Source organism: Gorilla gorilla, chromosome 20 (genome assembly GCF_029281585.2).
Source record: "Gorilla gorilla gorilla isolate KB3781 chromosome 20, NHGRI_mGorGor1-v2.1_pri, whole genome shotgun sequence".
NCBI classification, from domain to species: domain Eukaryota; kingdom Metazoa; phylum Chordata; class Mammalia; order Primates; family Hominidae; genus Gorilla; species Gorilla gorilla.
Genome location: NC_073244.2, coordinates 43,490,363 through 43,516,667, shown reverse-complemented (window position 1 = coordinate 43,516,667; position 26,305 = coordinate 43,490,363). Strand labels below are relative to the sequence as shown.

The 26,305-nt window shown below is 41.2% G+C and overlaps 1 protein-coding gene across 3 annotated transcripts in view; it reads right to left on the bottom strand.

Annotated features, from left to right (window-relative positions):
- Positions 1-5,153: 5,153 nt before the first annotated feature.
- Positions 5,154-26,305, bottom strand: part of DPY19L3 (dpy-19 like C-mannosyltransferase 3) — an 81,026-nt gene continuing 59,874 nt past the window's right edge. For all 3 annotated transcript variants that reach the window (XM_004060447.5, XM_063701207.1, XM_055368884.2), the window contains exons 15-19: positions 26,166-26,222; positions 22,173-22,255; positions 13,365-13,497; positions 10,462-10,620; positions 5,154-8,971 (exon numbers count right to left, since the gene is read on the bottom strand). In XM_004060447.5, coding sequence (XP_004060495.2) covers positions 8,810-8,971; positions 10,462-10,620; positions 13,365-13,497; positions 22,173-22,255; positions 26,166-26,222 — 594 coding nt within the window. In that variant the 3' untranslated portion in view covers positions 5,154-8,809. The remainder of the gene's footprint in view (positions 8,972-10,461; positions 10,621-13,364; positions 13,498-22,172; positions 22,256-26,165; positions 26,223-26,305) is intronic.

The following is a 26,305-nucleotide window of genomic DNA, read 5'->3' as shown; positions in this document are numbered from 1 at the left end:
ATAGGTGTGAGTCACCACACACAGCCTTTCCTTTGTTTTTCAACTTCTCCCCAACCCACAATATTTTAGTCTGGATATTTTCTTCTAACCTATTGTCCAGTTGATCAACTCTCTTCAGCTGTGTCTAACCCAACAGTGAACACTTAATTCATTGCATTTTTCAGTTCTAGCATTTCCATTTTGCTTTTATAAAGTTTTCAGTTATTCACCTAAATTCTCCTTCTTGTCATTTAAAGTCTTAAATATGATAAACATAGTTATTTTAAAGTCTATGCTTCAGGCTGCAATATTTGATTTGCCTGTGGCACTGTTTCTACTTCAATTCTGTTTCAGTCATGTTTTTTGTTTTTGTTTTTTTGAGACAGGCTCTCACTCTTGTCACCAGCCTGGAGCATAGTGACATGATCATGGCTCACTGCAGCCTCGATATCCCAGGCTCAGGTGATTCTCACACCTCAGCCTCCTGAGTAGCTGGGATTACAGGTGCATGCCACCACACGTAAGTTTTTGTATTTTTTTGTAGACACAGAGTTTTGCCTTGTTGTCCAGGCTGCTGTCAAATTCCTGGGCTCAAGTGATCCTCCCTTCTCAACCTCCCAAAGTGCTGGGATGACAGGTGTGAGCCACTACACCTGGTCTCAGTTTTAAAAAACTATTCCTGATTATTTTATTGAGTGCTACATTGTATATATAAAAAGTGTAAAGATAATTTGAAGCCATGAATAAGGCTATCATCCTTCATAGCAGATTTACATTTGTTTCTGGCAGGCAATTGGGATAACAGCCTCTACTCCCAGGATAAGGTATAGTCTCTCCAGAGTCTCAGCTGAATGCCTGGGAGATTCACTGTGGTCTCTCAGCCCCAGCTGGACCCAAATTCCAGTGTCTCCTCGGGATTGTGTAACCTCTGAAATTTCTGTTCAGCTCTGCCACTGACCAGATGTTCTCTGCTAAGCCTCTGCAGGCTAGGAACTGACCAAGGACCCAATGGGAAATTCTTAGGTTTTCTTTGTTCCAACTCCCTCCTCTCTGGTGCTCTGCCCCTCCAACCCCTGCCAAACCCCAGCCACCTTAGCAGCTATCAACTCCAATCTGCTTCCTCCAGAAAGCCTGACATACTCTGCTTGGGCTCCATTTTCCTGTGCCACAGTTTGGAAAATCCTCTAAGGGAGAAAGCCTGGGTAACCCTGGGATTCACCTTGTGTTTCTCCTTTCTGTCAAAGTTTACAAAAGCCCTATGTTAACCATTGCCACTCAGTTATCGCCAGGCCCTATTCTTTTATTTTTAAATTTTTTTTAAGAGACAAGGTCTTGCTCTGTTGCCCAGGCTGGAGTGCAGTGATGCAATCATAGCTCACTGCTGCCTCAAATGCCTAGGCTCAAGGGATCCTCCCACCTCAGCCTCCTGAGTAACTAGGACTACAGGTGTGTACCATCACTCATGGCTAATTTGAAAAATATATATTTTGTAGAGATGGGGTCTTGTTATGTTGCCCAGGCTAATCTTGAACTCCTGACCTCAAGTGGTCATTCTGCCTTGGCCTCCCAAAGCACTGGGATTACAGGTGTGAGATACCATGCCTGGGCCAGACCCTGTTCTTTTAAACTGTCTGTGGTAGGAAGAATTCTAAGATGGCCCCCAAGATTCCCACTGCCTGAAGAACATGCCCTGCAGAGCCCCTCCCCTTAAGTGTGGATGAGCCTATGAATATAAATGCCATTCCTATTTAGGTAATTAGGCGAGGCTGTATAGCAAAAGCGAAAGGATTCTGCAGATGTAATTCAGGTCACAAACAAGCTGATTTTGAGCTAACAAAAATGGAGATTATATTGGGTGGGTCTGACTTAATCCAGGTGAAAAACTTTTTTTTTGTTTTTTTTTTTGAGACGGAGTCTCACTCTGTTGCCCAGGTTGGAGTGCAGTGGTGCGATCTCAGCTCACTACAAGCTCCACCTCCCGGGTTCATGCCATTGTCCTGTCTCAGCCTCCTGAGTAGCTGGGACTACAGGCACCCACCACCATGCCTGGCTAATTTTTTGTATGTTTAGTAGAGATGGGGTTTCGCCATGTTAGCCAGGATGGTCTCAATCTCCTGACCTTGTGATCCATCCGCCTCGGCCTCCCAAAGTGCTGGATTACAGGCGTGAGCCATCACGCCCAGCCGAAAAACTCTTAAAACAGTAACTGGAGAAATGCTTTCTGATGGCCTTGAAGAGGCTAACGGCCATGCTGTGAATCGCCTAGAGAGGGGTGGCCTCTAGGAGCTAATGGCTTTAGTCCCACAGGCATAAGGAATTTAATTTTGCCACAAGCTTGGGTGAACTTGGAAGAGGTCCTGTAACTCCAGATGAGAAAGCAGCCCGGCTGATACCTTGATTGCAGCCTTGTGAGACAGGAGAGGACCCAGCTAACCTGTGCTTCGGCTCCTGATCCACAAAACCTTGAGATAATAGATGTGTGTTGTTTCAAGCTGCAGAGTTTGTGGTGATTTGTTATGTAGTAATAGAAAACTGATACACTCTGTTATTTTGTTGTTAAAGTTGGACTAGCTTTCCTAAAACTTGGGGTTCTCCCTATTCTATGGCTGAGACTATGTGAACTTGGGAGTCATCCCCTTTAAGAGTGAGAAAGAATCTGGCTGTGCACCCTTCTTGTCCAAATGTCCTTTGCAACCTTTGAACCCCATGCCAGAACTTTCATGGGTTTTGTCTGTTCAAGTTTTCAACTTCTTTTTCAGGCCACATTGACATTTTCTATTTTGTTAGAAAGTCACCCATTTCCTATAGGTTTTTATTTATTTTTGTTACAGAATTGCATATGTTATCCTCATATAATTATTATTATCCCTGATTCTGGAATTATATATTTTACATTTCTACTGTTGTATATTTTTGCTATTTTGTCTTAATCAGGTTGGCCCAGTGTTTAACTGCTTTATTTTAAAATAACTGAATTTTGAATTTATTTATCCTTTCTACTATTTGTTGCACTGATTGATTTCAGCTATCTCCTAAATTTTATCTTCCTAGTTTTGTTCCTAGTTCCAGTCTGTTTCGTTGGGTCTAATTTCTCTCTTTTCACTATATAAAAATTCCAAACTAGCTTAAGCCATATCTTTTCATTGTTAATTTGTTTCATCTAGATGCCCCACAAAATTCTGACACAAATCCTAGACATATACTTGTCTGTAAATATTTCAGTATATATTTTAAAATATAAGGACTTTAAAAAGAAACTTAAGAACCTTAAAGAAACTTAAGAAACTTAAGAAAATGTCCATATCACATATAAGAATTATTGAGATGGGACTGTTCCCTTCAAGGGAACCCCTTCGTGGGTGAAAACTGGAGTGGCTGTTTCACTCAGCCTGCTGCTGGCCACTCCTCACGAGAGGGAGTATGCGAGCAAGTGAGTGCAGGAACCGGAGAGAAGGAAGGCTGGAACCGGACAGTTGCTCCTCTTTGGCAGGAGGCAGGCTCTGTTGGGCCCCACAGCAGCATCCAAGCCCCTGCCCTCCTGGCACCTGGGTCCTTGTCCGGCATCCAGGAACAATCAGGTCACATGAATGGACTGAAGGGTAGTGTATGTGGAGGATTTTATTGGGTGATATAAGTGGCTCTCAGTAGGATGGGAGTTGGAAAGGGGATGGTGTGGGAAGGTGATCTTTCCCTGAAGCTACGTCTGAAGTTAGCAGCTTGTATCCCTGCTGTTCAGCTGCTTGTGTTGCTCTGCCACCTGAAGTCTTTTTATGGGCACACGATAGGGGCATGGCAGCCCCAAAAGGCAACATTTGGGCAGAAAAACAGGGTCAGCTGTTTTCACTTAGGGCCAGGGTTCCAGGCTTAAGGGTGGGGTTTAGCCGGGAGCCCAGCCATTCTCTATCATTATGCTAGTTCTTTAATATCACCAGTGTTCATTCAGACAGTTCTGCTAGCACAGAGGGCAAGGACACAGACAAGTTCAAGCTGCCATCCTCCCAGAATCCCTCAGCTAATAAAGGCCTGGCTTTCAGCCTGACTATAACTCACGGAAGAAATATATTTTATATTGTACCCCCCAAAAATGAATACCTATATATATAACTGGAATAGATCTTCCACAAAACAGCACTTATATTTAACTTTAGGCTGTCCTCCTCCTTCCCTTTTAAATGTTGGTTGTAACCCATGAAATTGACTTCACATTATACTATAGTTCTATTATCTGCATTTTGAAAAACAATCTTATAAAGCAAACTTCTAAATAACGAAAAGGTTTATGAAATGAGTTTCAGACACCTTATCTGAAAGGAGGGGCAGAGAAAAAAAACATTTCATCTGTCAAGTGCCTGGTGTCCATGTCAGCCCATTCCATGTCAGTTCATTCATATCCCACATCTCCTGCTTATCTATATTATTATTCTTATTTTGCTAGGGACCACCTGTCAGTACAGAATATTTGAGACCTCACTGCCAGTTTTTTTCCATGTTGTCTGACCATTTTTGCTTGAAATTTCAACTTCTGCTTTGAACATAACAGTCCAAACATTTGTTATCTATACACTCTAACCAAGCAGGTGCACTACCACCCATCTTCCTGAATTACTAAAGACTCAGAATTTAATCAAGTAGAAACTGTTCTTGAGGTCAAAATAGCATTTATCTCTTCAAGGATAAATTCTGCTGATAGTAGTCTTCTCCTTATAAATCTAAACTATAACCTTGGAATTCAAGTGAAACAAATAAGCAGCTGTCAAACCAAATTCCATCTAAAAAATAAACACCCTCAACAATAACAATCACAATTAAGCTAACAATTACAATTGAGCTAACAAAAACGGAGATTATATTGGGTGGGTCTGACTTAATCTAGGTGAAAAACTCTTTTTTTTTTTTTTAAAGACAGAGTCTCGCTCTGTCGCCCAGGCTGGAGTGCAGTGGCGGGATCTTGGCTCACTGCAAGCTCCACTTCCCGGGTTCACGCCATTCTTCTGCCTTAGCCTCCTGAGTAGCTGGGACTACAAGCGCCTGCCACCATGCCAGGCTAGTTTTTTGTATTTTTAGTAGACACACTAACCTTTAGTGATTTACTCTATTTAGCAAATATTTAATGCACTTCAACAAGCAGGTTCCTTGGGCTTTGACCTTCAAAGAAATGCAAGACACTCATCTTATACAATTTAAAAGAGCTTTACTTAGTATACAATCTCCATACAATTCAGTAAAACAAATTATAAAAGCTCTTTGCAAGATTTTACCCAAAGGGTGTTAAAACAGAAAACCAATTGCCACAAGAAAGTAAGACACCCTCTCATCTCAAAAGCTTTTTTCCATGAACAGACAAACATTCTCTTAGGCCAAAAGGTTGCCATGTTTAAAGTATCTGGGAGCATATTAACCAAGATATAGGATCTGAGAATACTTAATTGATTTTGAAATTTGAGTTAAATTTTAAAAATCAAATATTTTGTATGTTAATTCAGGTAGGTTTTGGCCAAAGATGAACTCAAATTTTTACATCTTAGACAAAATCAATATGGAATCAGAATAGACATTTTTACTTTTAGTTAATTGTGAAATAAAGATGCAGATCAGATGTATTTACATATGCCTTTGCCACCTGGCAGCACCCAACCAAAACCACACACCCACAGAAACACACACACACACACACACACACACACACACACTCCTGTCACGCTGATCTCACAAGGGTCGGGAAAATCATCATTAACAGGATGATAAATGGCCTGGGTAACATCTAACTATGCTCCTGGCTAATATATTTGAAATGAATCCCTATTTTTCAAATGCCTGTAATGAAAGTGATTAGAACCTTCCAACTAAATTAGAATCTCTAATAACTATTGTGATCAGTATCAGTAGTTCGTCATTTAATAAAGTAAGTAGGTTAAAGTAGGGAATCATAACCTAAACTGTGTAATATACATTCGTTTGCCGATCTTCTGATATAAAGACACGGATTTTCCTTTGCCTAAGGGTCCAATGACTACAGTTCTACTTCTCACATAAATCACACCAGTAACATGATTTGGGTCCCTTCTTCTCAGTGTAGAGTTTTTAAAGGTGGGATGAGTACTTAAATAAATCTATGAAGCAATCTAAGCTCAGAAATTTTCTTGATTTGTATATTTTCCCCAATATCTTATAATATTCCCAGCCACACCTAATTTAAAAGCAACTTTTATTGGCAACTCAGCCTTTATCACTTTTTACCAAAGTATTCAACTTAATTTTTGCAGAAAATTCTTTCTTTTCACACCCGTATTTTCTGTGTGTATGTGAATACTTAACTGAGTTGTGTACTTACAAGAGGAAGCAGAACTTGCACGGAGGAGTTTGGGACGGGTGCACAACTCCAGGGAGGGAGCCGGAGCGCTGAGAACACCAGAGAACAGCCTCCAGCTGTGCTGGGGCAGGTGGCTTATGAGAGAGATGGAGACTCCGGGGCCTGGGAGTCACACAGGCAGAGTCCGTTAAGAGCACTTCTATTGTACTTAGAGGGTCTTCTGACTGCTAACTCAGAAGCAAAATCAAGTGGGTTTTCTGTCAATAGAAAACAGAGCCATTCTTTGAGGCTATCACCACCCAGGTCTGAGTGGCGGGGAGCTGCCGCCGCGGGTCTCTTGCTTCGGCCTGGTAGAGAGGCTGTAAGCCAGAGCTAGAAGTCAGATGCTCTTCTTTGCTTTCCTTCTGTGTACTCCAATGAGAAGGTCACATTGGAGAATACTGACGAGTGCTAAAATTATTTATTAATAACATGATTCGTTGAGAGATTTGGTCATCAGGAAATAAAAACTACTGTACATGGTCACAGTGTCTTGGAAAGAGTGTTAAGTATGGATTCTGTCTTGCAAGTTTTTTTGGCACTTTATATTTTTCACTGAAGACTGAGCACTAAAGGTGCTGGCAACAATGACACCTAAACTATGAAAAAAAAATCACTGTTTGCCATCATTGCGGTGATAAGCATAAAAATTTAAGTACGTGTTTCTTGTATATTAAGACTCCAAATGCCCAAATGCTTAGATGAATACATACAGGAATATTTAAAATAAACTTAAATATAGCCATAACAGAGGATTTTGAAAACAAAATCACAGAGTCTAACATATTGTACCTTACGTGTGCTTGGTTTCAATTAGAGTAAGGCACTCGCTGAAGGATGTACTGACCCATGCTGTCAGCTACAACAGGCATGCATCATTATTGGCTTAATTAAAGTTTTAGTACTGATTAAAACGTTTTATTATTGTATTATCCTAAATGGCAGTGGTCTCCAATCTTATTAAGCGATACAGAAAAGATATAATTCAGGAGTTTCAGTTGCATAATTTAATAACCCAGCTACTGTCAATTTTTTATTTAAACAAGTTTTGATAAAAGCTGAGTCTGCTTGTGTCCAACATGACAGTGTAAAAGACTTTTTGAATGCTGCTTTATAAGTAGCAACTGAATATAAAATCATTTGAAAATGTGATGCAGCCATCTTGATGCCTATGGTAATTTACTTCAATACAACTGCAAGGAGAAATGCTTAAATCATTTCCACCTGGCAAGAACAGGGGAGAAAGTTAATTCCATTAGCCATCTTGATTTAATTAAATGCATACTATGTTCTTACTGGCAACTTTTACATGTCCTCATCATTAGAAATTAATTATATAAGCGATTATCAAAAAAATTTTGAGCAGGTACTTACACTCTTCTTTGTTGTTTACAAATAAGCATGACTTAGAGGCACTTGGTTACCTTTTAATAAGGAAAAGAATTACACTACCAGGGCCTTCCCAGTAAGATTGGAGACCACAAGTCAAACTTGGTATGAAAATGCTGTCTGCTAAAAATACTGTATTAGTGAACTAGTTAAGATAGAACATTTAAAAAATATTCAGACTTTGCAAGATTCTAGGCTGTAAAAAATACAAAGGCTAAAAACACAAAAAGTTTACAAAATTTTGCAAACCCAATAAATTGAAATGAGTAAGAAATAAAGCAAAACTATTACTGCAGGAGAGGTTAAAGAGTATCAGTAAGTTTTAAAATAATAACACTAAAATGTAATAAATTCTACCTGGCTACATATATTTCTGCCCCTTTAAGGACTTATGATATGGAACTTGTAACACTTTTCTGTGCCCAGCATTAAAACACATGTGTGCACATGCACACACACAGACACACACAATACATGACACATACTGCTGAAGTACTCCACATTACATTTCAGACAGAGTGTAACAAAATGTTTGATACAAAGCCTTAACATGATTTTTTTTGTTAATGTTGAAAGCATGACAACTGGAAAATATTATAACATTTTAAGGTAAAACAGGACACTAAAGAGCTTTTTAAAAAGCTACCAATTGGTCTTCACCAGTGAAATCATATTAAATAAGTCGATCATCATCTCTAGTTGATTCAATCATAGCTGTCTTAAGTCACCTGAAAATTAATCGTATTTCAGATCCTGAGCAGGTGCTCATCTTCCAACATGTTATGTGCCTATCCAGGAATCCATGGAACACACATCATTCTCTCCAACAACATAATTCTAGGTCACTCTTAGAAAGTTGTTAACATTTAGGCTAAAGAACATTAATGAGAAAGATAGACACACAACGAAAAAGACTTCCGCTTGTAGAAGATGCTTTCAAAGATGGCAACACTTGTGTAAACATCTGTAGAACTTACTCATATCACAGCTTGAAGGTTTGGGCTACCTACTTACATAGGAAACGTCATCTATTGAGTTTCATCATGATGCAGTTTCTCCGTATCAAAAATAGACACTGGGCAGAAATCTGCGCTACTTGTTTCTGGACAGCTTGTAAACGTGGAAGGTTTTGTTCTGGAACACTCTGGTGAAGTGAGCCATGTAGGGAGGCAGGTTTCTTTTGATCTCTTCACAGAAGCGAGGGTGGTCTGCAGGTTTCAAATCAGGATCATTCTCTCCTGGGCCATCCATCATCTAAAACCAAAACAAACCCAAATACAATTTTGGGGGAAAATTCTATTTACAAAAGACAGTAGGAGCAGGAATGGGTATTGGGTTTAAGAATGGTATGTGAGTGAAATTAAATATTATTTCAATGTCCATGGGCACCTGGAGATCATCAGGGCCATCCTTTTCCCCCTTCAGAAGTGCAGACCAAGGCTGAGAAGGAGAGTGCAGCGTCACACGATGATCCCATTAACGGGAAAGCCAGAACTAGAACTCAGGTCTGCTTGCTCTCAGGAACATACTATACTGTCTCTCTCATAGAAATGAAATACAGAGAACTACTGTGATCAGAGAAAGCTCTCTAACTCATCAGAAAAAGTCACATTTAGGCCAGGCGTGGTGGCTCATGCCTGAAATCCCAGCACTTTGGGAAGCTGAGGCAGGAGGATCGCTTGGATCAGGAGTCTGAGACTCATCTGGGCAACATAGCCAGACTCCACCTTTACAAAAAATAAACAAAATTAGCTGGGTATGGTGATGTATGCCTGTGGTCCCAGCTACTTGGGAGGCTGAAGTGGGAGGATCACTTGAGCCTGGCAGGTTGAGGCTGCAGTAAGCCAAGATCACGCCACTGCATTCCAGTTTGAGTGACAGAGTGAGACCGTGTCTCCAAAAATAAATAAATAACTGAAAAAGTCACACTCAAATCAAAATTTAAATGGATGTCTCTGGTCTGTACCACCTCTGAACTCAAGACAGTTATGAACTATGACTCTCCTCGGGCAAAAATCTGAATCTCAAATTCTGTACAGTCAAGATTTTTTTTTTTCAAATTTAGGCTAGGTTTGTCACTTTGTCCAACTTGTTTACAAATATCTATTGGCTTTAATTACAGCACACATCACACCTCTAAAGGGTGAAAATCTGTTTGCTCTACTGAGACCTGGCATAGCTCCAAGGACACTTTCCTCAGAAGGGAGAAGGCAGAAGCGGCTTGCTGCTTTTCTGCTCTGGAGTGCAACTTAGCCTCTGAAAGCCGGCCTGTGGAAACACACCAGTGGACACAGGACACTCAGTAGGAGAGGGCAGGAGGGGTAGGGGGAATCCACCACCTAGACCGGAGGGCAGGAGGGCCCCACCATCCCCGCCATGCAGCAGCTAGCCAATACGAAGCGTTGGAGCAGTGGGTTTAAAGGCTGAGGTTTTGTTTATAGCAGCAAAATCCTTAACGGATACATTTTATGCAGAGCCCCATCATACAAATGAGCTGAAGGCAGAACTGCTCTGTTTGGTGTGACACTGGGGACCCAGGGCTCCCCTCTCCCTTGCCCAGCCCCGGTGGCAGTCACTAAAGTGCCAAGAGAGGGCTTCTGTAGGAAGCAAGAGAAAAAGCAAATACTTGATTCGTAGCGTAATTCAACTAGACATTAAGGATAAAAAGATTCACATTCTTAGGATTCAAATCAGAGTCCCGCCCCTCCAGGAGACCCCCACACAAGGAGAGGCAGCATGCTCACGTGGCCGTTGGCAATGTCCAGCAGGTCCCGGAGTCGGCAGCCCCGGCGGTGCCTCCGCTCGTAGCAGATGCTGTCTTCCAGGATTACGTAGTCGGTGCCGAAGGACCTTAGGAGGGCATGCACTTCCTCTGGCGCCCTCTTGGCATATATCTGATAAACCTTCAAAAAGACATAAAAATGCAATGTGGCAAATGCTACTTGACTGCCAGGGAGTTAACTATGTGATGTAACCTTCCACAGGGCTGAGTCTAAGACCTAACACCCAAGGTGCTCTCTCCAGCCCAGGCCACGCTGCACTCGCTCATTTGTAGGCATGAAGCGTGTGCGTGGAAGTTCCCAGAACGCTGTGAGTGCTCGGCCTTGGGAAGAGAGTGAGCCACGAAGAACACATCTGGATTCAGAATGTATTACTTCAAGTCAGGACTATATTCATCAGTAGGCACCAATTCTAAGACTGCTTTCCCAAGGTAAATGACAGGGCTGAGTAAATAAGACACAGTCTCTACCTTTAAAAAGGGGAACCCCAGACTAAAATGGCCCATTAAGGGTGATGGGACAGTCTGAGGGACACACGTCCCAATAAGGCAGAGCCCCAGCTTCTGAAACTGGTAGGTGGGGAGAAGGATCCCTGTAGGGTCTCTGCTCCTAGGCTGGGGCAGCATTGGCTGCTTTACCTGCTACTCTGCATCTCAGCTAATTGAGAGACCCCACTGCTCCTCTCCCTCTCGTCCATCCTAGGGGTGAGAGCCACTTGCAGCACACCGTGGGCAACGCCACAGGAGGCCCCCTTCACGTTCATACCAGTGCCACACACCCTCAGTGGATGGATGCAAACTGAGCGTCCCAGATTCTGAGGCTGGAATGGAAACAGGCTGTGTGAGGTGTTGAATGTGGGGGTTCATGAAGAGAGGCACTGCCTCCTTTGTTGCGCCCTGATTTCGAGTGCTAGATTTCTGATTTGGGCTTGAGGGTCTAACTTGATGTGTCCACATGGATGGGTGAAATGGTAGGGAGGTAGGATGCTGTTACTGTGACAACTGTGTTGTCCTACAGTCCAGCACAAGGTCTCGGGCTGAAGGCATTCCAAGGATTCCAGGGTCCTGATGAAGAGCCGTAGGGCCTTCAGGATGTCAGTGTGTGGGGCCTAACCCTAGTACTGAGACAGGTAAGGAGATGCCCAGGACGCTCTGTGCACTCGACCTGTCTTTTCTGCAGTCTCCAGTCCAAGCAGTAGAGGCCACCCCTGATGAACCTGGTGCCTGGAAAGCCAGGGAGCCCCTTTCCTGCATCCTCCTAGTTAATTTGGAATTATCTGGAACACTTCAGCCCATCAAAAAATTCCTATTTTAGCAGAAGTCTAAATTCAAATGATTCTTATACAAGACAGGAGATTAGTAAAAATCATCTGCTTTTAGGCTAGTCAAATCTCACCTCAAAACAAGACTTTTTCAACAACTTTTCAACCGCCAACATGAAAAAAGTGACATTAGGAAACATTTATGAGTTTGAAACCTGATTGGTGAGGATGAAGGGACACAGGCACCTTCCTGCACTGCTGACTTGAATGTAAACAGATACAACCTGTAGAGAGAGGACTTGATAACATCTCTCGATCTACATTACAGATGCCAACAACCCTGACCCAGCACTTCCCCATCCAAGAATCTGCTGTACAGACAGACACCATGCCTGGAAAGAGTGATGTGCAGACAAGTTTATCTGCAGCATTGTTCATATAATCACAAAAGACAGGGAAACAGCAGAAATGGCTAAATAAAATATGCCACATCCATGTAAAATATTAAGCAGCTTTAAAAATAAGAAGGAAGCTGTTAATATACTGAATATAGAATGTTTTCCAAAACACATTAAATGCCGAAGAAGCAGAATGTAGAATGCCACTTCTTTTGTAAAAATGGAGAAAGGGGCACCACCCTCCCCGCATATTTGTATATGCGTGAAATACCTGTGGAAGGAGACACAAGAAACTGCTAACATTATCTGCCTCCTAGGAGGGGAACTAAGAACTGCAATAATGGGAGAGGCACTTTTCACCATATTTCCTTTTGTATGTTCTGAATTTTGAACTATGAGACTGTATTATTATCTATTAAAAAACAAAAACCCCAGACTTCAGAATGGTCCATAAGAAACGTGACCAGTATGCCTCAACTCCTTTTCCTTCCCCTCCCTAATCCAAAAGCTTTGCTCCCAAATGCGCTCTTCTGCACATCTCAAGGCGTGTGTCTTCTCGGTTCTTCCCTGGGGAGGACCTGTGGCCTAACGTCACGTCCTTAGTGGATATGGGCAGGCAGAGGTCCCGACCTGGGGAGGACCTGTGGCCTAATGGCACGTTCTTAGTGGATATGGGCAGGCAGAGGTCCTGAACCAGGAGATGCGAGCCCTGTGCACTTACGTTCTGATTTCCCCTCTGATATGGTTTGGCTGTGTCCCCACCCAAGTCACATCTTGAATTCCCACATGATGTGGTAGGGACCTGGTGGGAGGTAACTGAATCATGGGGGCAAGTCTTTCCCATGCTGTTCTTGTGGTAGTGAATACATGTCATGAGATCTGATGGTTTTATAAGGGGGAGTTTCCCTGCACAAGCTCTCTTTTTGCTTGCTGCCATCCATGTATGACATGACTTGCTCTTCCTTGCCTTCTGCCATGATTGTGAGGCCTCCCCAGCCATGTGGAACTGTAAGTCCATTAAACCTCTCTTTCTTCTGTAAATTGCCCAGTGTCAGGTATGCCTTTATCAGTAGCGTGAAAACAGACTAATACATCCTCCTAACCTAATGCTGGAGGGTGCAGCATTCAGCCCCATCTTTACCATACATAGGGACACGCAGCCCATAGCTGGCCCACAAGAAGCGAGGGGAGGCACTGGGGAGCCTCACCGCTCTGGTCCGCTCTCTCAGGCTGCTGTCTTCATAGTGCGGGTGGTTGGTTAAGGTCCTTCCCGTGCACAGCTTGACTCCGGCCAGCAACTGCATGCTTCCCGCAAACACAGCCTTTCTTGGAGTGTTAGAGCTGAAAGATTTTAGAGTCTGAATTAACCCCACTGTTAAGAGGTCCTTAAAGACAACAAAGAAGACAATATCAAACTTTTTCAGAAGAATCCAGCTATGTTACCAAGTGTTACGAGTCAGGGAAAAAAAACGGGAGTTTGCTTCGGTTTTGATTTGTACTCAAACTATTGAGTGCAAAAGTAATTGCGGTTTTTGCCATTACTTTCAATGGCAAAAACCTCAATTACTTTTGCACCAGCCCCATATTTTTTACAACAATGTTTTGTATCTGATTTTGACTGTTCACCAGAATAACGGTAGGGAAACTTACTGTTTTGCTAGGTTTACTTTTATAAGGAATTGTCTTAGAAGGCAGGCAGTGTAGCTCTTGAGTCCAGGCTTCTAGGCCAAGACCCACAATCCTCTCCTGCTATTGTTCCAGAGGGGCAGAGTCTAACAAAAATAACCTAAAAGACTGCCACTGCTTTGCATATTGAACTTAACAAAAGAGCTACCTAGAGCAACATGTAACAAATCATCAAGCCAGAAACTGCAGGTGATCATGAGTCAGTTCCAAGGGTTTTTGCTTAAAAAAGCAATAAGGAAAAAAATCACAGATACCACCATAAATAAAAACAGAATTAACAACAACAACAACAACAAAACATGGAAACAAGATTCTGAAATAGCCAATATCTTATTACTTAATATGGGGGATACACAAATTCTTCTGATGTGAAAACGCAATTATTTTACATATACCTTTGGTCCCGATTATGAGAAACTATATGCAGTTTAAGGAACACGGGGCACCCTAATACTAAGGCACAAACTCACTTTCCAGTTCCCACCACGCTACGATTTTCTGTCTTCCAGGGGTGTGAGGGGCAGGGACTAGGGACCAAGAAAAGACTCCCAGAATATAGGAAAAGCATTTTTCCTTTTTCCTCCCTGGAAAAAAGGAATCTTAGTAGCTGATTTAATTCCTTTCCTCCTTTTTTTTTTTTTTTGAAACCTGAGAGTCACTTGTAAGCGGTCAAGGAGTTAATTTCTCAGGAGGCCCTAAGAGCTCTCTTCTGGGGATTCTCCTGAGTGCAGAATTTCCCACAGAGGCCCACTGAGGACACTGCGGGCTGCGTTTATCCTTCTTGCATTGAGAGGAGTCTGTGCCTGCTGGACTGAACTAAAATGAGGAAGATGGTTATGAGGAGTTTATTTAAAATCATTAAAATTCAACATCCTCTGCAGAAAAAGCCATGGCAGGCTGTTCTCCATGGTTTTGGAGCAGGGCACGCAACTAGCTCTGGTGCTGCGGTTTCTAAGAGAAGCCTCATCACATTCATACATCCCACCAGGATGTTTTATTTATTCCAACTCAGCGCTAAGACTCCAGCGTGAATGCCATCCAACAGAGGCCTTGGATGTCTACAAGCAAGACATCCCACAATTCAAGTTGTGACATTTACAAATAGTTTACTTTTGAAAAATTCAAGATTTTCTTTCTAACAATGACACTCTCATTCACTTGCATTCCAATAAGCGTTCTTAAGTGAGGAAAAAAAGTGGCTGGAATGACAATGAGCATACATAATGACACATAATATGCATCCCCTCTCCCATGCCAGAGTCTAGAATGCAGATTCCAGCAGGAAAAAAGTTTCACATGAGCTTGGCTGCACTTGAGAGCTTGTCATTCTGACAGACCCAGGAACAAGAACAAATAGATGTTAGCTCTGTTCCCCGTACCAACAATTTACAGGGACTCTCTCACATTCTGTCCCACATGGTCAGAGGAATAAGAGGGTTTCAATGAAAACGCGAAGGTGCACAGAATTCCTTAGTGAAAGGTTTTACTGAAATTCAGTTTAATTCAACTGACACTTACTAAACACTTACTCTGGGCCTTGTGTACTGTGCTACCCTCACCTAGAGTGTAATTGCTAAAGGAAACAAGTATGAACAAATATTAGTTTTTTGAAGTGCCACCATTTTTCCAAGCCAGGCTTCTTTCCTTTGAATACTCTCAACTGGCATGAGCCATTCCACAGCAATCAACGATACGATCACTTGACACATCCATGCCAAAAAGTGGCTGTCTTTGGTCCTCTGAACTAGACAGATTTAGGATGCAGAGAGAACATGATGAGTCTGGTTTCCACGCCTGGCAGAGCAGGAGGTGGAGGCGAGAGCTATCAGGGGCGAATGATCCTGGTTTGTAGTCTCACTGCCTGAACAGTGCCAAGCTGGCCTTCTACACAAAAGACGAACCCGGCAGCTGAGCTTCCAACATCCATTCCAATCACAAGACTGTCTCACCATCACCGTTTTGAATGTATAATAGGAATCTCTGTGCAGCTTCAGCCCCAAGAAGATGCACAAAGCTATATGTAGCATGCAGTTTATAATTACAGCAGAGATGACAGGCCTTGTTATCCAGCCACAGCTAATGATCAAGGTTTCAGCCTGCCTCCTGGAGTATAATCATAGCCCTTGGATGAATTACAGAGTTCACAAAGGCTTAAATGCCCAAAGTCCTAAACTGCCCTCTAGGGAGTTATAACGTTCTTTATTCAAAAGATATTGCTGAGGGTCTATTATGTGCTGGGCTGGCAAACACGGTATGACAACCTGTCTTCAAGAAGCTTACTTAGACCAGGTGTGGTGGCTCATGACTGTAATCCCAGCACTTTGGACGGCCAGGTGGGGAGATCACTTGAGGTTAGGAGCCTGAGACCAGCCTGGCCAATATGGTGAAACTTGTCTCTACTAAAAATACAAAACTTAGCCAGGCGTGGTGGTGGGTGCCTGTAATGCCAGCTACTCAGGAGGCTGAGGAGGGAGAATCCTCCTTGAACCCGGGAGGCATAAGTTCCAGTGAGCCAAGATCGTGCCACTGCACTCCAGCCTGGGCAACAGAGCAAAACTCCAACTCAAAAAAAAAGAAAAAAGCTTACTTAACAGCTCCCATTACAGACAAACACTTCAAAATAACCCAGTGCTGTAGTGAGCCTAGTGTATCACGTATTTACTAATGCTTACTGCAAGCCTTCAGCTAAGTTGGAAATGAAACAGCAGTCACTGAAGATGCTCTCTCTTCAGGAGGCTCTAAGAGTTCTTGAGTGGCTCCCACCCCTGGTCCCTAGCAGGTGCAGCCCCAAGGCAGCAGCAGGGCCATCACCAGCAGAGCGAGTGACACATGGCTGCTCAGGGGAATGAAAGAAAAAATGGAATGAAGCTCATTAAGTTGTGACTGTCTTAATGTCTGGCCTTATTAGCAAAAAGTCAGAAAGTTTAAAAGAAGTGTGATCTATTTAATGTGTTAGTGCCACAATCATCTGGATTGTTAACATACTCTTTCACTGAGGACTTGGCTTTATTTTAAAGCAGTAAAATACAAATATCCTCATGCCTATAAGATGAATTAAAAATAATACTTCCGGCTCACGCCTGTAATCTCAACACTTTGGGAGGCTGAGGTGGGTAGATTGCTTGAGGTCAGGAGTTCGAGACCAGCCTGGCCAACATGGTGAAACCCCATCTCTACCAAAAATACACAAATTAGCCAGGTGTGGTGGCGCCTGCCTGTAGTCCCACTACCTGGGAGGCTGAGGCAGGAGAATCGCTTGAACCCACGAGGTGAAGGTTGCAGTGAGCCGAGATCACGCCACTGCACTACAGCCTGGGCGACAGAGATTCCATCTCAAAAAATAAATAAAATAAAACCAAAAATAACACTTATTTGAAAATGACTGACTTCTGAGGACAGTAGGGATGATGCGTCTTCCCTCCATGCCATGTGGCCTTGTCTCATACGCCAGCTCCGTGGTAAACCTGGGAAATATCACTGCTACTTCCAATACTTCACTCTACCCGTAAGGCAAATGCCAAAGGAAAAGCTACAAGCAAAGTGGAACAAAATGAGAAACAAACAATCACACATTTCTAAACTTAAAAAGATACTTATATTCACTGTCCTTTCTATTTTGTGGTAAATTTAGCAGGCAAAGGGAGAAGGGATCCGTTGTCCTTAGCTGAAAACATGCACAGTGATGGACATAATGCTGGGTGCTCTTCCTTCACAGACACTCTTGCCTGATACAGTCTGTGGTCTGTATCTAAAATAGCTAATGTGCTTTTAACCACTGAATGACATTTCTCTATTATAGAAAAACAAAGCAATTTTTACAAATGTTTGAACAAATGATGTATAAAATGAAAGGATAATTTGTTTTTATAGCTCTCTGCCAAGCTCCATAGCAGGCTGCCCAACCTGCACACAATTTGTTCTGTAAGAAATGTCACTAAATAATGACAAGGACTCACAGGTCAAATGGATTTACATTATATAATTTAAATGTCATTCCAGGAAGACCTGATGGCATTTTGAACAAATAATCTCATTTATTTTTGAAGCTCTAAGCTTCAACAAGTTAATTGCTGTTGAACTAATGGGGAAACTGAGCATTATAATATAATGTGTGAACATTTGCTTTATCTACACTTCAAAAATTTATAGAATTATGCAAATACTACAAAATGATTCATTAAATAGAAAAGAGGCTTATAGGCATTTAAGGTCTGAACTTAGCCTACATCATATTTAAAATATACACGAACTTTCTGCTTTGGTTAAATGTGAAAGAAAGTTGGTCCATTTTTTCAGACCCATTGAGAAAATACTGCACACACGGGTTTCATTACTGGAAAGAGACTATTTCCAGTGAAAATCTCCTAAAGTGAAGTAGCTAAAATGTCATCCCTCAAAATATGCAAATATATAGATATGCCTATCTTATTTGCAAAATGTCAGAAGAAAATTTTCAGGAACGAAAAATGAAACATTCAAGGACACAAAGGAACAAGGTAGAAACCACAGATTGTGGTTACATTCAGCCTTGCTGAGGTAAATGTGCTTTCTAATTGCACAGAAAACCTTTAAAACTACCACCTGACTTTTGCTGAAAGAGAAACCAGAAGGCAAAAAAAAAAAAAATCCAAGTTTTTAATCTTTGTATCCAGGAAACCTTATCAGCAGAGAAGGGTAAATATGAATATATGCATTTAAATCTGCTTGAAAACAAGGCATGCAATGCATCAGTGTAGTGTGGAGAGCAGCAGGCAGGTGAATGCACAAAGGCTGGGGTGTGGAAGGCTGGACATGCCTCCCAGCTCTTAGGGAAGGCGGCTGGGGCTACCGCAGCCTGGGGCCCTGACTTTAACAACATGTCAAATGTCACACCATCCTTGTAAAAAAGAGCAACTTAATCCCTAAACACTGTTGGTTTCATACTGAAGCTTCAATCTCTACTCCTTTTTGGAGCTAAAGATAGGAAAGCATAAAACATTTTCTATTACTAAAAATTAGAATTCTAAAAAAAACTTTCCCACTGAACTTGCTAAGCCACTGAAGATCTTAAAATGGAGTCGAGGGTGAGAATTCCGGAGAAAAGAATGAGGGCAATTGTGCTGAGGCGAGGCCCAGCGGTTACTCCAGTGAAAGGCAGCTGCAGTGGAGCGCCACCTGCATCCACACACTTCACACGGTGCCCATACACAGCTGGGGCTCGATGAACATCTGCTGAACTATATTAATAAGTGCACAACTTCAGATGTGAAATAACTTTATAAATTAGTTAAGGCTTTAAGAGTCTTCACAGGAATCCAATCCCTTGAGTATGACCCTTCTCATGTTAAGTGTCACCCTCAGGTAAGGCCCTTTATTTTCCCTTGAGGATATCTCTTCAGCCTATAAAAAAGAAAAGAACCAACTCCCACTGAGGCAACCACATCTTTCAATTTACCCTTAAAGCAGAGAAGCCCTCTGAGAATACTTGGAAAGCCTGAATCTCCGAGCGGAAGCCCTGTGTCCAGGAGCACGTGATGCCTCATGTGGGGTGTGGCTTACTCCAGCAGCAAGGACACGGGGCGGGACACTTCCAGGTGTGTGAGTGATGAAGAGGACGGATAAGCTTCTTTTCAACACGTCACGTAAGGGGTGCCCTGTGCCAAAATGGAGGGTCACTTGAGGTGTCCCCAGGGTTTCCACAGGCCACTATTTCTCTAGTTGTGATTCATCCCAAGGACAGCCATCCCTCCCCTAATGGAGGCTGTGCCCCTGTCCGATAGATGCCGTGATGACTGCATGGGCAGAAGACAAGACATTTGAGTGTGTCTGCTTTGACTGTCTGGGAACAGGGCAGACAGGAAGACAGGCTGGGGAGGACAGAGGCAGCCCTCAGGGACAGTGCTGGTTCTCTGCCAGGCGTCTTGGGACTCTTTCAGACACAGCCCATGCGTCTGAAAGAGTCCTTAGGCTGCAGCCTTTTCTCCAGCACAACTCATACTTGCTAATAACATGGATACCGTGTGACTAATCAAAGCAGTGAGGTGAAACTTGAAGGTCATATTTTACGTTTCAAAAACAGAAGAAATCAGGGCAGATTAAAAGAATATTAAGGCAGTCACTTGCGTTTGGAATCCACACCTACAGGCCAGTGTGGATTTGAGTGTTGATTTAAACAAACATATTTGATGTCTACATAGACCCTATTTTGGCATACATTCATCACCACTTATGCTTATTTTGCAAACATACCAAGCAGCTAGTTTTACAAAAATATTATTTAGATTTGAAGAATTTTAGGGGAAAAAGCTGAGACTAGATCACAATAGAACAAATTTTTTGGAACAAGGCAAATCCTTCAGTTGCTGAGAATTAAAAAAAAAAAAAAAAAGCCAAAGGAATATGTCTACTACAAAAGCACTACAGGGAGACGAGCTGTTAGCAAAAGGAGGGTCTGAGGAGTGAACATCACCTCCCAAACGAGGGAAATAGGACACTTGTATTCTCTTCTTTACACCTGGAATCATCTCTCATCCAGTTTTTCAGAGCCAGAAATGTTATTTTAATTTTCTGTGGGGAAAAGCATAAAAATAAAGGCACTACAAATAAATATATCTAGTCTGAGACTGCCGAAGATAACCTGGGGCTCTGCTAGAATACATTTTTAATGACTTTATAATTAATTCCTGAAAGACTGGGGTGTTTATGGTGCTAATCTAAGGAGATCCGGAAGACCCACCACCTTCAGCATGCTACCAGAAAGCAGGGGTCCTCAGCATTAATTTCAACAGCATAGTCCTGAAAATAGAAAATATCAGCCTCAACTTCAGATGTACATCATAAATTTCCAGCTGACTATAGTTAATGCAAAAGTAATTAGCTTTCCTTTACACGAATAACTCTCTTTCCTTGTACATAATAAATAATGAAGGAATTATTTACTCTGTAATCGTCTGGCAAGATTTAAAATTAAATAAAGACAAAGCACGGCTTAGTGCTCTCAACACTAGAAATACGTGAAAAATTATACTCACTGCATCTAGTCAAACCCAGTCCGACATTAGGACCAAAGCCATGTGTATGTTTCAGACAAATCTCTATGAGATCCATGCGTTGCCCTAGGGAGGCCTCAGCTGTCAAGCACTGACCATCTCTGCAGACACGCAGGGCTGACCTGTACTAGTGAGTAAGCATTAGCCATGGGACGCAGACAATCCAGCCAATGCTTTCAGAAGGCACCACATGTGATGCGCAGCCTCTATTTACACGTGAATAATTACACTGCTGCTTTCTGGTTAAAAGTAGGGAAATACAGTGTTCCAGGGCATAGGAATGGTGCTCTGGGTAGAAAAGTTTATTTTTGCTGGTGGGAGGCAGGTTTTGTTAATAAAGCTTTGAAATACACAAATTTCATTCTGATGCTGAATGCTGAGGCAAAACAACAAAGTGCAGGCAGAAATAAGAGCCAATAGGACACTAAAGCATTATGATATTCAAGACGGAAAGTTCCAGGTTTTGTATCTAAAATTTTCTCTGGTCCTAGGCTTTGGCAATATGATGAGTTAACATGAAATCTGCACTGAGCTGTCATGAGCCTCTACTTAACTGGAGTTTACAGTATAATTTAAAAAACGAGGAAAGAATATTTTCTTTCTTTTTTTTTTTTTTTTTTTTGAGAGAGTCTTGCTCTGTCGCCCAGGATGAAGTGTAGTAGCGCGATCTTGGCTCACTGCAACCTCTACCTCCCGAGTTCAAGTGATTTTCCTGCCTCAGCCTCCTGAGTAGCTAGGAGGCACCTGCCACCATGCCTGGCTAATTTTTGTATTTTTAGTAGAGACAGACGGGGTTTCATCATGTTGGCCAGGCTAGTCTTGAACTCCTGACCTCGGGTGATCAGCCCACCTCAGCCTCCCAAAGTGCTGGGATTACAGGCGTGAGCCATTGCGCCCGGCCAGAAAGAATACTTTCAAGTGTCACCGTTAGTGGAAAATCAGAATGGTATTAAAATGAAAATAATAAAGATAAAATTGGCAAAGACATCAAATTTTAAGTTTCAACAGATATTATAAACTTTTATTGCCATTTCTGTCAGTGATTTGAAATTTATTTATTGAATCGGTTTTCCTCTCCAAATGGGTATTTTCCTTTCTTCATGAGATATAGCTGGAGAGAATATTTCTTAAATAGAAAGACATTATTTTCAAATACGGAGTTTTAAAGAAAAATTTAGTAAGGACGAATGTTTCTTCGTAATTAGATTCAGAAACAAACAAAAAACCCCCAAAACGAAATGTGGTCTATAGTGACCCTTAAAAGGCACTTAAAATTTTAAAAGTTAAAAAAAATCCTCTTACTTAATCCAGTTCATCAGCTCCACTGTATCTGGATCATAGAATTCTCTCAACTCGGAGAGTTCATCCATCATTCCTGGCCAGAACTGAAATTAAAAACAAAACAAAACAAAAACAAAATCCACCCCTACACCCACAACTATCACTAAGATTAAATGAAAAAAAGATAAACTGCATATAATGTGTGAACTAAATAAACATAGCAACTGGAATATACAACTATTTCACCTCTGCAGCAACCCTCCTAATACAAGGGAACTAGCGCCTGGGAAGTTTCTGAAATGGATGTGAGGTATCGCCAACTTTAAAAAACGAGCTTCTTATCTTGCTCCAATAAAAATGCTATTGTATGTGATGATAATACCTGGCAAAACATTATTTTGACATGACAAGAATGCCAACCATGAGAAAGTTCACAATCCGTTAGGAATATGTAATTAACTAATACCATGCAATTTACCCCTAAAAGTAGAATGTATCCTGTAGAGGACAGAGCCATTTTACTGCTGCAAAAATGCTTTAGAATACGGCATTGTTTTATCCTCACAATAACCCATGACACGGATGACGCAACAGGCAGCATCACCCACTGGGATTTATTTTTCATTTAGAAGTGTGGAAACTGAGGCTCAGAGAGGTATCTGAGTTGACCAAGTCACAAGTGGCAGAGCTACAACCTGGACCCTGGCTCCAAATCCAGCCCCCTTTTCATTTCATAATAGCATGATTGTATTTTTGTACTAGAAATCTGGTCAAATGGTTTGACATATATTAATATAATTGCTGGTACAATGAAAGAGAAGAATATTTAAATGTAGGGCTCTCCAGGAATATCTGGTACATCTGGCTGTATTCATACCACTTGGTGCCTCCTGGTCAACTTGAGTACTTAAGGTTTTCTAAATAAAATGTAAAAATTACTCTCTGAATTACCCACTTATCTAATATCTTAAGTCCATTTAATTCAACAATTAACTAAATCTTAATTGTTTTTATCAAATGACAGTTGACTAAAAAGACTTGATCATATCTATACACATTCTAAGGTCAAAGGTAGAATTCACTTCACATATTAGCATAGAAGACCAATGACAATGTATGTATGCTCCACTGACGTAGAAAATATAATACTTTTATTTAAGAACCACTAGTAGAATCAAAGCAGCACCTGATTGATCTCTGGCTGTGTTTGAGACCTATCACTGTTTTTTTGGTCATCTCATCTTTGGCCATTTTTACTGCTCATTCAAATCTTGTCTCCTGGGTGGGTGAATCAGGAAAATTGCTAGTGATGGGAAATCAGGTGTCAGGACTTCTGGTTCTAGTTTTTGGAAGAGATGTAGTAAAAATTACTGATTAAATGACGCCTTTGTAATATTTCAATGATCTATTTTTCCTTACTAATTTGATAACCAATAGAATACCGACTTTTTAATGAAATGCTCTAATTCTTACAGTATAAACATATTTGAAATCTGTGAACTCAATGAATATGAGATATTTTTCTAGTTTGAAAGTTACTGTTATTAACTCTGAAAATGTTAAAAGCTAGTGAGAATTTTGCGGCAAACTCCTTTAACAATATGAAAGTGCTGAATTAACTAACTGCCGTTTTTACCAATCAGCAGTAGAGATTTCAGCAATCCAATTAAGTTAATCAAGACCAACGTCCTAATTTTACTAAAGTCTTGACTTTGGAGTGCAGGCTAGTACATGCTTTTTTCCCTTTTAATATGCTTATACTAAAGAGAGATACAGCAAAATTGGTAGTATGAACAAGAAATTTTGAAACTCTAACTACAATTGCAATGTAAAACTGAAATCAGGCTTTGAAATATATGAATTCACATTACTTACAGGTAAGTCTGTAAGAGCTGGAATAGTTGGAAAACAGATTCAGTTTCAGGGTAACCCCTCATACCCATAACATCTTAATTTTCTCTGTGATTTTATATAAGTTTTGTGGAGATGAAATATCTGAACTATTTTATACAGTGAAAGCTGAATGCATTAGGATTTCTCCTAAAGTCCTGTATCAAGAGAGACTAGGCCAACAGTCTTTTGGAGGATTCCTCAGGATACTAACTCCCTTATTCAGGGAAAACCTGCAAGGATTTCCTGGAGATGATGGCTTCTTTAGCTGTCCCGGTTCTTCTATAACAGTGGTTTTCAAGATGAGTAAGGGGAGACATTGTGCCCCTAGCCCCAGCCCCAGGGCATTTGGCAATGTCTGGTGACATTTTTGGTTGTAGCCAGGTGAGAGGTGCTTCAATGAGCGGGCAGAGGGTGAAGATGCCACAGAGCAGCCTACAGCACACAGGACCGCCCCCGCCCCCAGCGGCAAAGAATTCTCTGGCCCAAGTGTCAATATGCCACTGCTGAGAAACCCTGTGACCGCTACAGCAGGGGGTTCTTAAAACTGGGGGGCTGATTAAATGCATATTTCTGTACTGGACTCCCAGGCTTCTGATTCGGTAGGTCTGGAGTGGGACCCAAACACATGCATGTTTACAGGATCCCAAGAGACGCTGATGCTGTTTATCTGAGGACCACGCTTCAAGAATCAATGCTCCCTAGGACAGTTTACTTCTTATACAATGTCCTTCCTCAATTTTATTACGAACAAAACACCTCAGTCCTCAAATAGCTTAAAAAAATCAGTAAAATTTCAATAGATAGCTGAGACATAAAAGAACTGAACCTACATGCACACGGGCAGTATGAAAGATGGTTATTGTTTGGTACATCTTCAGTGGTGAGAAAAACATTCATGAGCTTTATCTTTTCTGTGAGGAGGGTGCTTTAATCCACAGAATCATTGTGTAAAGGTAAACTGACTGGACTCCTCAGTAACATATACTGTTTAATCCTTAACTGTCCGTGTCTAGATGTTTTTAGTAAGTTTCAGTTATTCGCATTAGAGCAATAAAATTCCCAGAGGAGGGGAGGCATAAATCTATTTGTGTGTTTTTTAATATCTAGGAGTTAGCACAGAGTTTTGCTAATGGTAAATGTTTTGATAGGCTCATGACAGAACACATTTTTTTGAAATATTTACAATATAGTATTTAGCATCATTTTCTTTAGCCTGAAACCTTTGGTTCACAAAATCCTACATGAAAATGTAAGCAAATAAACCCCAAAGCTGAGCTGCTGTAGCTGATCCTCTCTGTGGGAGGCCCCATCACCCCTGCTTTTAGCCACCCTCCCAAATCAGGGGTTCTACACAGTAGAGTTTGAAATCCATCGTTTTAAGTAAAATTTAAAGGAAAAAAAATCTAAACTTAATATGTTAGGTTTTTTAAAAAGAGAGGGCAGAAGCTCAAATGGATAAAACAGTCTGTGCTATCTGCCCTAGTGATGATTCAAGACTGCCAATGTCAAAGATGTGACAAAAAGCCACAGTCAACCTGACCAATGATCATTGTCTCTGATAAGAAATTCTCTGAATTAAAGGGCAGTTCATGCTGTTTCAGAAACTAGTCAAATGAGAATATGAAAAATCCAGATACTTCCTATTGATACTGAAGAACAGATTTTAAAAAGCCTAGCCTTAGGCTCTGTTTATTTATGTGTCTACTTCTCTTATGAAGATAAGCATCTAATAAAATATGGAGCTTAAAGTAAGATACATTTAAAAATCTCTTAGTCTATATAAATCAGGTAATGGGAAAATAATTTTCCTACTTTCATTTCAAAATAGGTCTGAAAACACCTTATTTTCAGAATTTGCATCAGCTGAATATTGAGTCTAAACCAAAATTAATTAGAATTATTAAATGCTATAGTAGTTTTCGCTATCATGTTTTTACTTGTTAAAACTATTTGGGAAAAAGATCCATTTTCCTACCAATGTCACCTTCAGTAAGAAGCTAAGGAGGTATTTATAACCTTCACAAACCACTCTATTTGCCAAATAATACACAAAGTATACTGAATCAAAGCAATTATTCTGCTAAATACATGAATGACAAGAATGAGGAAAATCAGTCTTACCTTATAGCATAGATACAGCAGTATTAATATCGGTACTGAATATCGCATTATACATATCTATATAAGAAAGACATTATTTAGATTATAAGTATTTTGAACCTTTTCTTTTTTGAGAGACAGGGTCTTGCTATGCTGCCTAG